At 41.0% G+C, this 14,613-nt stretch overlaps 1 protein-coding gene across 2 annotated transcripts; it reads left to right on the top strand.

The window, feature by feature from the left end:
- Positions 1 to 10,759: 10,759 nt before the first annotated feature.
- On the top strand, positions 10,760 to 14,287 carry ackr4a (atypical chemokine receptor 4a). 2 transcript variants are annotated; one of them, XM_034208695.1, is made up of 3 exons: positions 10,760 to 10,874; positions 11,872 to 13,007; positions 13,338 to 14,287. In XM_034208695.1, exon 2 carries the CDS (start codon positions 11,881 to 11,883, stop codon positions 12,994 to 12,996), a length of 1,116 nt encoding a protein of 371 aa, XP_034064586.1. In that variant the 5' UTR covers positions 10,760 to 10,874; positions 11,872 to 11,880; the 3' UTR covers positions 12,997 to 13,007; positions 13,338 to 14,287. The 2 variants fall into 2 exon arrangements, with proteins under 2 accessions (XP_034064586.1, XP_034064579.1); XM_034208688.1 differs by having other exon boundaries at positions 11,872 to 14,287.
- Positions 14,288 to 14,613: the final 326 nt, after the last annotated feature.

Genomic DNA, 14,613 nt, shown 5'->3' on the forward strand with positions numbered 1-14,613 from the left:
AATAGCCATGCAGTAAGCAGTGTGCTATGGCATGGATATTCAAGTGTACTTTAATGGCATCTGTTTGTTTTAGTCAAGATTATGCTAAAATATACTTTCCCCAACTATATTTAAGTTCCCTATGAAGAGCCAACCTTTAATTTTGAAAATTCCCAGTTTATTCCCATGGAAAGTTTCCATCTTTGAAAACTCCCGGAATTTTGTAACCCTAAGCACAACACAGTGCAGTGTTATGCAGCATGTTCGCTGGGGTTCTACTCAGATAGTTCAGGCATGCAAAACGCCTCTTCAGTACTCCATTCAAGTGCTCAATGGCACACCTTGTTCTTCCATGAGCGTTGTTGTAGCGCATCTGTGAGGGAGTGTTGGCCGTGAGAAAAGGTGTCATCACCCATGGTAGGAGTGGGTAGGCACTGTTGGCTAATATAACTCCATCCGGCCTGTTGGTTTGAAATTCAGTGAACAACCGGCTCTCTGAAGATTCGTGCATCATGGACTGACCCAGGCCATCTCACAACACAGTTGGTGATGGCAAGGTCAGCATCTCCCACAAGTTGCACATTGATGCTGTGCCTCCCTTTCCTGTTGAAATATTCCCACTCCCTCTGACGAGGTGCTTGAATATGTACATGGGTGCAGTTGATCACCCCAATGGTGTTGGGCATGTCTCCCAGAAGAAAAAATTGCTGCTTCACTTTGGCAATCTGGCCATCATTGGGAAAAGTCACAAAGTGATCCAGCAGGCGAGCCAGTGCATCAGACACAGCTGTCACCACTTCACCCACTGTTGTCCTGTGGACTCCCATGTTGTCAGCTATGACCTGATAGAATGTTCCACATGCGTAAAAGCGCAGGGCAATGAGGACCTGTTCCTCTACAGTCAGAGCATGACTCCGCAAGGTTCTGCACTGCAGTTGTGGCCTGACCAGATCAGCAATGTAGTTGATGTCATCAAGTCCAAATCGAAAATGATTGTACAGTTCTTCTGTTATGTACTGTTGGAGAGGTTTGGGGCGCTCGGTGTGGACCCTTTGGCGGTAACCTTTCCTTCCAGCATGGAAGATGTGAACAATCCCTGCCATGACTGTGTTCTGACTGTTCTTTCAGTCAGTAGGCCTACATCAGTCTCTGAATAATAAGTAATTGCAAATACACACCTGGAATGCATGTCCAGATTGGTTAGGGCCTGTGGTTGATTATGTATTAATAGCAAGGCCAGACCTATAAAACTAATTGCTGACCTGACCAAACCATTGAGTTGGAAAGATGGACAAAAAGGGGCCTAATTTTACATCTGCTGAGACCCATGCACTGCTGATGGGTGTAAGGAACAATTATGACTCCATAGTTGGGAGCTTTAACAGAGAGGGTAGAGCGACTAAACTGAAGAGCGGAATATGGATGGAGGTGACAGACAATGTGAATGCCTCCTCGATTAATTCAAAAAGGGCTTGTCTGCTGAAACGAAACCTTTCTATTAGCTCACTGTCCGAATAGATGTCCAGTGGGTTGGTTCGATCATGGACGACTCTCTCTCTTCTTAATGCCCTTTCATTGTTAAACCTGTAAACAAGACGCCCTGCCATCGTTGATATCCTTCTTGCCTGTTTAACGTTACTATGGATACTAGTCTGTCTTTCCGATTGCCTGCTCCATACTAGGCGTAAAAGTTACTTGTTGTTGGTATTGCATTTGAATTGTAGTATAATTATAGAGCAAGGCAGGAAGAAAGATAGGTCGTTCTGGCTCGGGAAACACTTCGAAATGTGGAGAAGTTGTGAACAAAAAGACAATTATCAGAAATATAAAAACAGTTCAATATTTTAAGGAATAGATAGCCCAGTGGGTAGAGCCGGCGGCCCGAATGCGGCGTGTCCTCCGCGCAGCTGGTTCTACGCCCGGAATGGACGTACTTTTAATCATTGCTTTGTACTTTAATACTTTAATAACTGATAAAAGGCCATCTCCTCCCAAAAAAAAATTCCAGCACTCTGTAGTCTCTTCTCAATAACCCAATACACACAATTATCAATCTTTAATTGCAAATAGAACATGATATTCAGTCTTAGTGTGTGTGTGCATCAAATATTTTTCAAGGCAAAGATACGTTAAATCCACTGCAGCCTTGCACTTCGCCAGGAGAGGTCGATGTAACTGAAGCTTCGAGAAATGAACCTATTTCCGACACAATTGTCCAAGTGGTTCGATGCTTCATTCAAAGCTTCATTTTGCCATCACTAGTTACAACCCGGCTCTTGGGCTGCAACAGAAAGCTGCGAGACGAGGGTCTGAAAGTAACAATCCTTTTATTATGTGGACACTCAAAAAGACAGCCGCGACACGAAACTCACACGGGGAGTATGCGAAAGGAACATGAGAGAGAGAGAGAGACGTATCCGGCTGGGCCCTCTTCTTATAGGCTTTTCGACCCAGGTGCAGCTCATCAGGTAATTGCCAGAAAAAGAGCAATTATAAGTCCAAACATTTTTTTACTGGGGGGACGCTATTTTAATTAGGTCCAAACAATGCCACACAAGTGCGCACACACGCAGTGCACTCACAAAACGGGCAGACAGGTCCACAGAAACCGGCATGTATGCTTAATCCTACTGTAGTTACTGTACTGCAAAAAGAAGACAGCGCTGCGCTCAACACACACACAGACTCAAAACCATGGACACACAGGCACATAAATTACATAAACAATGTATAGGCCTAAATTGCATAAGCTACAGTATTGCAACTAAGGAGACAGCGCTGCTTCTCTCTCTCTCTATCTCCACTTTCAAAATCTATTTAAAACTCATAACAAACAAACTAAATTCCCAAAGTTGTCCTGAAATTAACTTATTAAATAAACAAAACGAAAAATATAGCCTACTTATGCAAAGAACATTGAATCTGGATTTGAAATTATTCTGATTAAGCCTACATTGCAAATAAGCAGACAGCGCTGCTTCACACACACACACACACACACACACACACACACACACACACACACACACACACACACACACACACACACACACACACACACACACACACACACACAACACACACACACCACACACACCACACACACACACACACACACACACACACACACACACACACACACACACACAACACACACACACCACACACCACACACACACACACACACACACACACACACACACACACACACACACAACACACACCACACACAACACACACACACACACACACACACACACACACCACACTACAACAACACACAAGTTTCCTCCGCCACATCTCCTCCGTTCCATACCTCTGGGAAAGGTGAGCTTGAGCTAGCCAGGGGAACGTTGCTAGCGCAGCTTAACGTTAACGTTAGTGCTAGCATTATCCACGGCTCTCTGATGATGTAGTACTAGTAGCAGCTTCACTTGTAGCTTCGGTGCTGCTAGCCTCTTCTTCTTGTGAATGATATTCTTTTTAGAAAAGAAGTAAAGTAAAAAAATGTTTTTTCTGCCATTATAGAGCTTTTTCGGTTAGCGTTCTTGAGGGAAAGAGCTGCCGCAAAATCGGCGGGCGGCGAGCTGGGGGTGTGTCACTGGCACCCCCAGCTCGCCGCGGGGTCACGAGCGTGATCACGAAGCATCATTTTTTAAGGAAATCGTTTTTATTTTTTATTATAATTACTTACTGTGAAATGTATTATGTTTTTGTCATTATTACAACAAATACACACTTGCAACTAATAACACTGGCAATGATTTTATGTATTAGACTATTGAAAAAAAGATCATGCTCCAACGCCCACTACACCACTGCTCTTAACCATATCACAACAGGGAACAAACTTGGAAATAATGTCGTGGGAAATTACAGACTCTTTGCAACCCCTGTCATCATCGACACCTAATCCATCATGAGTACCTTTACATGCAATCATCTCATGACTAATCTTAGTTTATATCATATTCAGATGCAGTAGGGAATTTGTTCAATACATTTATTTAATCTTAGCATGTAAATGTGTTTCCTGGTATGGGCAGGGATGTCTAGAGATTATAACAACAAAGCAGAGATTATTAGAGTCAATGCTGTGATGAAACTGGACTTGTGAAATCATTTCAAAAACGTGCCACAGCATGCAACCTCTAACTTCCCTCTTCATTGTTCACATGGGCGTGATTGGTCAGCAGTGACTATATAAACCCTGTTTGTTTCACAGCATAATCAAACTCTTCATTTCATCATCATGGACAAAGGTGCACTGCTGATGCTCCTGTGTCTGCAGGCTTTCCTGCTCATCACCACCGTACCTTCCTCTGAAGCAGCCGCTCTGCTGAGAGAGGATCTGACTCCACCTGATCGTCGGGTAAGAGCATCCAGGAGCTGCGATATCTCTGTGTTTCTGACAGGACTCTTCTGCTCTAAATAACACTGCACAGATTTATAGCAGGGACTTTTTAAACTATACAACAAATGATTTCTCACTTGATGACTTCGTGATTTTCACGTAGGTGGATTTGACTGCACTTGAGAGATTGAAGATTAGACCACGATGGTCCGGCTGCTGGTGGAGGCCAGGTGCATGTTCAGCCAAGGTAAAACAGAATGTGCTCGATTTTTTATTTTATAGGCTATATATAAATTAACACTATCATCTGTGATTTATTTCAAAATGTTTTCCTTAAATAAGCTCTAACTTGTTGTCCTCTTGTCCTGCTTTAAAATGTTCACACTTTAGCAGGTTATTGAAAATCTTAATCAAAAAGGATTTTCCATAAATCGCAGCGATGATATAACTTAATTATTATTTGTGTTTGTTCCGTTACAGGTGAAACCCACGCACAAACCTAAAGGTATTTACTCTGATCTTTAGTGAAAACATACAAGCAGATAAGTATTTAGATTTAATAGCCAAGATTTTAAACTCCTGCAGGCAGAAAGAAGAAGAAGCTGTTTTTCTTTCTTTATCTGTGAACTGTTTCAAACTCTCTTTATCTCTGTTTACAGATTCTATCCCTCGACTGCTGGCCGCTTTGGGCAAACACACGTAAATGTGCTTCATATTTTGAGGATAAATACAAAGCATTTATTTATTTGTATTTCCAATTTGCAATACATTCAAATAAAAAAAGAGATTGTGTAGGTAAACGATTGATTTCAAATCCTGGTGATGTAATATTTCTACAATGATCATATGATGTGTTTTCTTGCTCTACACTTTTATCCTTTTATCTCCACATCAGTCATAAGAAGAAAGTGGACCTGGCCAGTCTCCAGTAATGGAGACGGACATGAACTCCTGCAGCTTCTCTACAGCTGTTCTGTTTTTGCTTAACCATTCGCATTTTTGGACACAATAATCAATCATTGCATTAGCTTAGCATTGTGAATACCAAATCTGTATACTCAATGCTAATGCTGTAGCTCCCAAGGCTAAATGTAGGGTCAATCCTAAATGCTACAATGCTACATTTCTTTTAATATTCAGTTTATTCATTTACGAAAACTGTTACATTTAAGTATTTTGTTTTCATTATTTTGTGCCTGGCCTCTAGACATATTATTATTTTCATTATTTGTGATCATATTTAAGGATCATTGTTGGAGGGAGCCTATAACTTAAAATGTTCATTGCCAATGACCTTTGCTATGTAACTGTTGCCAATATGATTATTAAAGAACCTTAAGATGAACTTTATGTGTTTTTTTTTTTATCAGTGTGTGGCATTCAGCTGGCTCAGTAAATACTGAACAGTATATTCTAATTATAAAATGAAAGCATCTGCTCTGTGTTGAAGGGTCACACACTACACATATTGTAAACAGCCTGTCCTCCTACAAAAAACGACCAAATAGGTCGATTGTTTAAGCACCTTATTACGACCTATAGCCACGTTTTAAAGTGTAGCACCTCTAGTGGTCGTGTAAGAAACAACATGCTCCCGTTTATTCACAAATAACCCTCTCTGGAAAATCCTAAATTGTAGAATAGTTTGGCCATTAAAATGCTTTTGATTAGATTTCTAGCGAGAAGTGTATATTGTACTTTTAGAATCCACGTCCAGTTGATGTGTAGGATCTATAGTTTGATAGATATTACGAAGATGATTTGAGGTCTCGCCAGGATAACGTGAATATGCGGCAGCTTCCATGTAAAGTTAGCGTGGGTGAAAACAGTTTTTCCGGGCTCGAAGTTTTCATAATAAAATCGGATATATTCCCCTCACTGTCAAATGATTACACAGTGATATCTGCATTACTCATCCACTAAAAAACATCAGTTTATCCTTGCTAATTACACAATATTGATTGGTTTAAATTGTGTACAATGCAGTGGCGAGCAGTGACTTTTATACCTAGGCCCTCTGACCCCCCCCCACTTCCCTCGAAAAAAAAGAAGAGTTATTACGTCACACCGTATACTTAAGCGGAATATCAAAACAGCGGCCCGGGGTGCAAAACTTATCAATGACAGCGACCCTCTACCACACAAAACAACACCATTTATCTAAACACCTATCATGACAGGGCACCCACAGCCAAGTAACAATTACAAATGAATTAAGTCGGCACGGCGGCCCACATTGAAAATGACTTAGGCCTACCTTTGATGATCAAATCACTCAAACACAAAGTCCATCCTCCTGTCCTTTTGGATGAAGCACTTGATGGCGGGGTCATGCAGCTGATCCTTTGCCACTCTAGTTTATCCTTGTAACTCAATCTTGAAAATTACTCGGTTAATAATTTTGCAAACGATGTCATGACGAACTTATGCTAATCATAAATGTATCGATCATAAATCTATCGATTAGATTTATGATTCGAAAATAATAAAAGTAGGGTAGACATGTGGATATTATCCGGCTGAACAAAACGTGCATTTATCTAACAGGTTCGTTTTCCACAGACCTTATTTCAAGCTATTTTCCAAAATCCTATGGAGAAATCCCATTGCTTTTTTGTCGAGGGAATCCGAGCATAGATATATATAAACACGTGTTTATATATATCTATGAATCCGAGCGCAGCTTACTTCCGGGTTTTAGGATGCGTCACTGCACCACTTGCATAAGGCGCTTTCACACTGCGGTACTTTTCCCACAAAGGTTCATGTGAACTCTTTAGTACAGATCGCGTTCACACTGTAAAAAGTCCCTGGGGGTGGTGGATTAGGCAAATGAAGCCACTGACGTCACTTGTTCTTCTTCTGCTTTGGGTTTACTGGCAGGCCGCAAACCACTTCACGGCGTATACTGCCACCCGGAGTCCCCGGCCGGAAGTCCCCGGAGTTAGGGACTGGCTTCAGTAGAAGCTGCTGGGGACTCCCAGCAGCTTCTACTGAAGCCTTCCGAGTAAATCGCCAGAACGCCGACACCTCCTCATCTCCACCGCCCCATGTTTTATTTTGTGTTGCCATAAGTTAGTCTCTCTGCGTTTCTACGCTGGGCTAATGCTAATGCTAATAATGCTAATGCAAGGATAATAAAATGGCGGCTTCACAAAACTTTTTGGGAGTTTTGCGGGGCGTGGTTTGCAATCCTTCCAGCCAATCAGAAATATAGCTCTTTTCTCACAAAAGAGCCGCTCGAAAGTCCCTGCTCTCTAGCAGGGACTTTCGAGGGGGTAAAAAGGTTCACATGAACTAATTTTAGTACCGGCTCTTTTTGGTGTGAACGCGATAAAAGAGTTCACATGAACCTTTGTGGGAAAAGTACCGCAGTGTGAAAGCGCCTATAGACTTCACAGCGGGCGGAACTTGTCATAAAGTCCGCGAAAATAAAGCCCGCCCATTTAGAGGGAAGATATGATTGGTCAATTGTAGCCTACCCTAACCAACATGCTCTCCCGTTTCGCAGATACGGCATTTAACCCTTCACATTCCAACAGAAACTGAACAGGCAGATTCGAAGGATTAATTAAATCAAGTTATTTTGGTAAAACTAATGAAAAATGTAACAACAAAAAAATATTTAAAAAATATTTAATATATATATATTTTTTTATGTTTTCAAATATTATTTTTTAGAATATCTTAGGCCCTCACAGAGGGCCTAGAGGGCCATGACGGCTCGCCACTGGTACAATGCTTTTGTGTTTTTAACCTTCGATTCAGAGAAACAAATAGTTTTTTAGGAGTTTAGACCATAGACTGTATATATAAAGGTTTAGACACTACAGTTTCCGAAGACACTACACTACCCAGAACCCCCAGCTATCGTTTGGGACTACAACATGCTTTACAAACCCCGTGATTAGTCATCAAGCCCTGTGATTGGATGTTGGAAGGGCAGTGCGACAAGGTTACGCTGAGCGTCAACAGCTCTTTGAAATTGAATGGAACCACGGCAGACTTTCCAAAACTGGAAATTAGAATAATGGGGAAAGGGAGTGACTTCGGGGCACTTTGGTGACACTGGCATGTTTAACAGCTGTGCATCAGCTGTAGCCTGTCAGCGTGTCAGATCCAAAAGCAGTCCTGCAGTCCCTGGGTCACAAAGTTTCTAGATTTCCTTGTATTTTAGTAAAACACTGATGTCTAAAACACTGAGCTTCCTTTATGTTATAATAACAGGGTGTAAACCACCTAACCGCAGAACAAGTTATTTATCTAACAAAACAATCATATAAACCTTACATTTCACCAGTTGTCTGAATTTAAACTATATTATGTTTGTGATCACTCATTGACAACAGAAGAATAATACAAAACAAAATACAAGTAATTTTCCCCTTTGAGGTCTCTACATGTGTATGTGATTTAATGTGGCCATAGGAAACAAGTATTTCATGCTGAAGAGTGTAATCCGGTGTTTGTGTTTTCTGTAACTGGGCGGTGAAGCTGATTGAACACAAAAAAGGAGAAGGAAGCATGATTTAAAAAAAAAATAAAATAGGCTAGCGTGCCAAATCTTGATGGATTCAACCCGAAAGTTAATCTTGCACATTCCTCATCGTTGTGTGTGTAAAATGAGATACAGTCAAGACACCATCAATATGCTTTTTCAGTAGCAGTTTTCACATTTTGCAAGTCTGCACATCATTGTATTTCTACACTTTATTCTTTACTTTATTTAACTATCTTATTATATTTTAGCTTGTGCTTGCTGTGCTAATATTATCCTGTTTTCCAGTGACCATTTTTATATTGTATCTAACTGCCTCTTAGTCTTATGTGCTTCTTTTGCACTTTGTCCTAATGTTTTATGAAACATTGAATTGCCATGGAAATGTGCTATAAACCTTCTTTGCCTTTACTGCTGGAATAAACCTCTTCAATGTCATTAAAGTTGACAAAACTGTAATTATCTTCAAAATATATCTTTCAACATCCGTCTCATTTCTTTACTTTTATGTTTGCGTTGTTCCTTTTTTGTTTAGATGCTGTTAACACATCTGCTGTTGTCTCAGTTTTAACATGTTTATAACACAGAAATGGTTTCCTCATAAACAGTCAAATGATTTGGTTTCTGTCTCCTGTCACTTGACCTGTTTCCCTCCCTCTCTGACTCATCTTTCTCAGAAGTGTGTTTGTGTTTCTACAAGACTCGGCTGGATTCGATGCTGAACTGTTTCCCGGCTCTTTGGCAGTAATTGGTGGAAAGACTGGATCTGCACTGATTTCTGGGCGTGTCAAATCCTGCGTCTACTGTAATAATGTCATTGGTGACATTAATAGTTTTGGATACGCTTGTCAAGCTATTTTTCCTTGTAGATTAAAATGTCAATGACAGATTGTGATTTATAGTGTGCTGTAAATTGCTTTATATTGTAGCATAAAAGCATAAAATACAACTAACAGGACATTGTGTAAAGAGGTTGGCATCATTTTATCTGTTTTTAAATCAATTTCTGTTGTTTTGGGGTTTATTATTTTACTGATATCTTCTATTGTTAGCCTGCCACTATTAGTCCAGATGATGTTTAATATTACAAATATTTGTATACACATGTCACCACCAGTTATAAACATGCAGCTCAAATAAATAATCTTAAATTAATGAGGAATTCTCCCCCCCCCCTGGGTTGTGTCTCATGCTGCATAGAGGTGTATTGGAAACACTGAAGCACTACTTATATATATTTGTTTGGTGCTTTCCTTGTAGATTTTTATTTTTCTGCTACTTAAAGGTAGGGTAGGTAAGAATGGAGAAACCAGTTCGAGTGCGTTAGAATTTGAAAGTACGCACTACGCAGCCGAAAGAAATCGGCCCCTTCCTTCAGACTTCCTTACAGAGCCCCTCCTCTACACACACGACCGTGCGCATGACCAATGAGGGCACGAGATAAGTTTGGGCACAGATGGAAGGCTGACAGGCAGGTAGGCCATCCAGTTATTTTAGCCGGGCCGGCTAAATGATTGGTCGTAGCTTTTTAACAGCGCACACGGCTTCCACAGATGACATTTTTTTTAATGTATTTATTGTCAAAGCATCTAATATATTCATTGCTATCGGGATGTTAAGAGTATTCCATGGAATATAACAACAACTTTCTGAAGTGAATTACCTACCCCACCTTTATTTAGGAGGCAACGTTATATTTATTATATTACCTAAAACTAAATGTCATTACATTTGTATTAACTATGGCAACAATCATCTCATCTCCCTTTGTATTTATCCTGTGACCACTTGACAAAACAAACTGTATAAAGCCTTAAGACTTTTACACATTAATGCATCAGTAATATGACCAAATAAAGTGATGCAGAGGTTGCAGCTCACAGTTTGTTTTTTACATCGCTGTGTTTTGTGACTTGCCGCCTCCCACCCTCTTGTGCTGCGCTGGTGGAAAATCAAACAAACCCTAGTTTTCTGCAGAAGAGCTCGTAGTCTGAGATCTTGCATGGCGAACACAGACGGGACAGATGGGTGAATAAAGACACCGTGAGTATCTATCTATAATTTCTTACATGTATAATTTTGATATGTAACGTTACATCCTTCTCTATCACGGTTTAAAGCTTCACTAGAGCTTACACTAACATTTCGGTTTACAATATGCTGCTAAAGTGTCATTGTCTCCTTAATCACGGCTTTATAATGCTGTGTGCACATGCTTTCTTTCAGTAATTGTTAGCCAACATGTAAATAGATGTGAAAACTATTTATTCAAATGTTCCTAAAAGTATCCTTAAAGTATTAAAAGTGCTCATTATGCAGTATCCCTTTGAGATTTCTATGAATAACATCATTAATATTATTACTGATGCATTAGGCAGCATTTAATGTTGGTGGAGCCCATTTAAGTCTATAACATTTTAATAATACATTCAAAAGTACTGAAGGCCTACTTTAGTATATTACTTTCACTTTGTAAAAAACTCTTTGGATCAGATATGCTGAAAGTACAAAAAGTTAAACTACTCATTATGCGGAATAATATGAATTTACTATTGATGCAATAATAATAATATTGCAGTAAATATCACTTTAATGTTCCACCTGGTTCATGTAAAGTGTATTTTAATAGCATATTTATTTATCTGATGGTAGATTGTACAAATGTTCTCCCTTGCGATCAATGAAATTGTATATTATTCTTTAATGTCACACTATTATGCATTTGTTGATTGTTTTGTAATAATATGAATCTGCAAATAATCTAAAGTTATCTAAAATAAAACTCTTCATCCCAGCAGTGGTATAACTGGGGGATTTGATAGTTTATACAACCAGCACTTGTAAAATGGATATCATTTATATTCCTCTGCTCTTTTCTCTTTTCTCCTTGCTCTCTGCCAGAGGCTGGATAAACTCAGTGTTTATATCTGTAAAGGTGCAACAGGGAGGAACCGTTTACATTTCTCACATTGCAGAATCTAACTGAGATCTAATTGCCACTTTGATTGGTTCTAAACGTTTGCATTTTCCTCCCTCACAGCTCTTTATCATGACTATCATGGATGTCTCAGAGGAAGACGACTACTTCTACCATGAAAACATCAGCTTCAACTTCAGCTACGACGACTACCCGGCCCTCTGTGAGAAGGCTGACGTCCGCTCCTTCGCCGCCCTCTTCCTCCCCGTCGTGTACGCAGTGTGTCTGGTGTTGGGGCTGGCAGGAAACGGCTTAGTCGTGGCGGTCTACGCCTACCACAAACGCCTAAAGACCATGACAGATGCCTTCCTGACCCACCTGGCCGTCGCTGACCTGCTGCTGCTCTTCACGCTGCCTTTCTGGGCAGCTGATGCGGCGAGGGGCTGGGAGCTGGGCGAGGTCGTCTGTAAGATGGTGTCGGCCTGCTACACGGTCAACTTCACCTGCTGCATGATGCTGCTCGCCTGCATCAGCCTGGACCGATACTTGTCGTTGGCCAGGGCGCAGGGCAGAGGGCACAGTGGGCGTCTGCAGAGGATATTCTCCAGGAGACACAGCTGGAGGATTTGTTTTGTGGTTTGGATGACAGCTTTTTTACTCGGACTTCCTGATTTGATCCTCTCCGAAGTGAGATGGTCGTCCAACAGGAGCGTCTGTCTGGCCATCTACCCTGCCTCCATGGCTCGAGAGGGGAAGGCGGCTCTGGAGATGGCCGAGGTGCTGCTGGGTTTCCTGCTTCCTCTCCTGGTGATGGTGGTGTGTTACTGCAGTGTGGGCCGGGCACTGAAAGACCTTCCCACGGAGAGCAGAGGCAAGAAGTGGAAAGCTCTGCGCGTCCTCCTCACAGTGGTGGGGGTCTTCGTGGTCACTCAGCTGCCTTACAACGTGTTGAAGGTCTACCGAGCGATGGACTCTGTCTACGCCCTGGTGACCCACTGCGGGACCAGCAAAGTGCTGGATCAGGCGGCTCAGCTGACGGAGAGCTTGGCCCTCACTCACTGCTGCCTCAACCCCCTCCTCTACGCCTTCGTGGGCTCCTCCTTCAGGCAGCACATGGGGAAAGTGGTCAAAAAGTTTGGCGAGAAGAGAAGACAGAGGAGGAGAGAAAACCCTTTAGAGGAAGTAGAGATGGAGATGTCATTTAACTCCCACAGTGCATCTCAAGAGACAAACACATTCTCAATATGATTCAACATGGGGTAACAATCAGTCTTTATCACTCATTTAGTAAAGTAGAAGAAAGGCATGTGTTCAAATCGTTAAGATGTAAAATTCCACTGAAGTTTTAACTCTTGATTCCCTCAACAACAACAAAAGGAAGGTGTTATGTCAATATTTTAGCTTTAGGCAAAGTAACCAAATAATTGTATGTTTTTTCTGATGCGAGTGATGAACGATTTGGTTTTATGTTTTGAGTATTTTAAATGTACCATTTGAACTTTGATTTAAAAGTTTTACAGAATTTTAAAAAAGCACTCATTGCAGGATAACTTACAAGCTTAAATTTGATTGTTTCCTTCTTTCTCCAGAACGATGAGATAACACGCATTCCTCCTGGATTTCACAAGACACATTTACTGTTTTTCTAGCTGCGCTCACAGTAAAAAGCAGAACAAAGATAAACACTCGAACTCGCTTCTCTTCATCATCACACACTTAACAAATGAACTGGAACTCGGCTGTTTCAGAGAACTACTTTGTAACGGCAACTTGTTTGAAATCATCATTGTTTTAATTGTTATCAACTTAAGTAAACATACCTTCTACACTTGATCTTAAACATCTGCACAGCCTGAACCAGATGTACTGGCATGACTTAGAAACTAATAATGTCCTTTCTGATCATGAGTTGTACTTCTTAGCTGTAGTTCCTGAAAATGAAAAGCTATCACATATCAGCTTTATGTCACTCAGGGTGCTGCTTGCAGAGCCTTGTCCCAAATCTACGTCCAGTGGGATTTAACTTCCCTTCATGCGGGACAACCACAGATTAGTTTCCTGAATTCCTCAGAACATATGAGGCACATTTACTGCACACGTACGTCTTAGTTTCACGGCACAACACACTGAAAAACAACTCCTAGTAACTTCTTTATGAGGAGATGGGCGTCCTTCGCAATCGCTGCAAACTGCTATTACTTCATTACAGATGTTTCTCTTCCGGACTGATCAACCTTGCAAGATGACTTGAAGAGGCATAGAGAAGGAGGGTTGCACAGATTTAAGCATTGAGTAATGGACTTGTTAAGCGTCCGGTAAAAGCACATACCTCTTTAGATACAGAGTCTGTGGTAATTACCAGGAGGTTAAACTCTTAAATGTGCCGGTAATGTTCATTTGTTATTGATCAGGATTATCTTTCCCTTATGTTGTGTTCGGGTCTCCCGTGACCCGTTTCTAGTTCAAATGATATAATAACTACGCTTTAGTTTTTTTTAATCGGAACAAGGCTTCATGATATCCTCCACAGCAGCTATATAAACACTACAAAACTGATTTGGACAATTTTTGCCAAGTCTGAAGGTGTCGAAAAAGTGTATAATTTGGTGTTGGGGTCTGGGGAGACCCAGCAGAATTGTTTTGGGTGACTCGAGGTCAAATTTGGCCCAATCAAGATTCATCTTTGACTTTAGACACCCCTCCCCCTCCATCAACTGTAACAATAATTGTTCGCAACATGCACCTGGTCTCCCCTCCCCCCACGGGAACTCAACCTTTCTCAAAGAATATGTACACTAACACTTGAACCTGAACACACACATGCACGTGTGCAATATGTGGTGTAATGTGTTTTGGGCCATAACA

Source organism: Gymnodraco acuticeps, unplaced genomic scaffold (assembly GCF_902827175.1).
Source record: "Gymnodraco acuticeps unplaced genomic scaffold, fGymAcu1.1, whole genome shotgun sequence".
NCBI lineage: Eukaryota > Metazoa > Chordata > Actinopteri > Perciformes > Bathydraconidae > Gymnodraco > Gymnodraco acuticeps.

Bases quoted from the DNA above. Each gene is read 5' to 3' on its own strand.
- ackr4a (XM_034208688.1), top strand. From the start codon at position 11,881: ATGACTATCATGGATGTCTCAGAGGAAGACGACTACTTCTACCATGAA.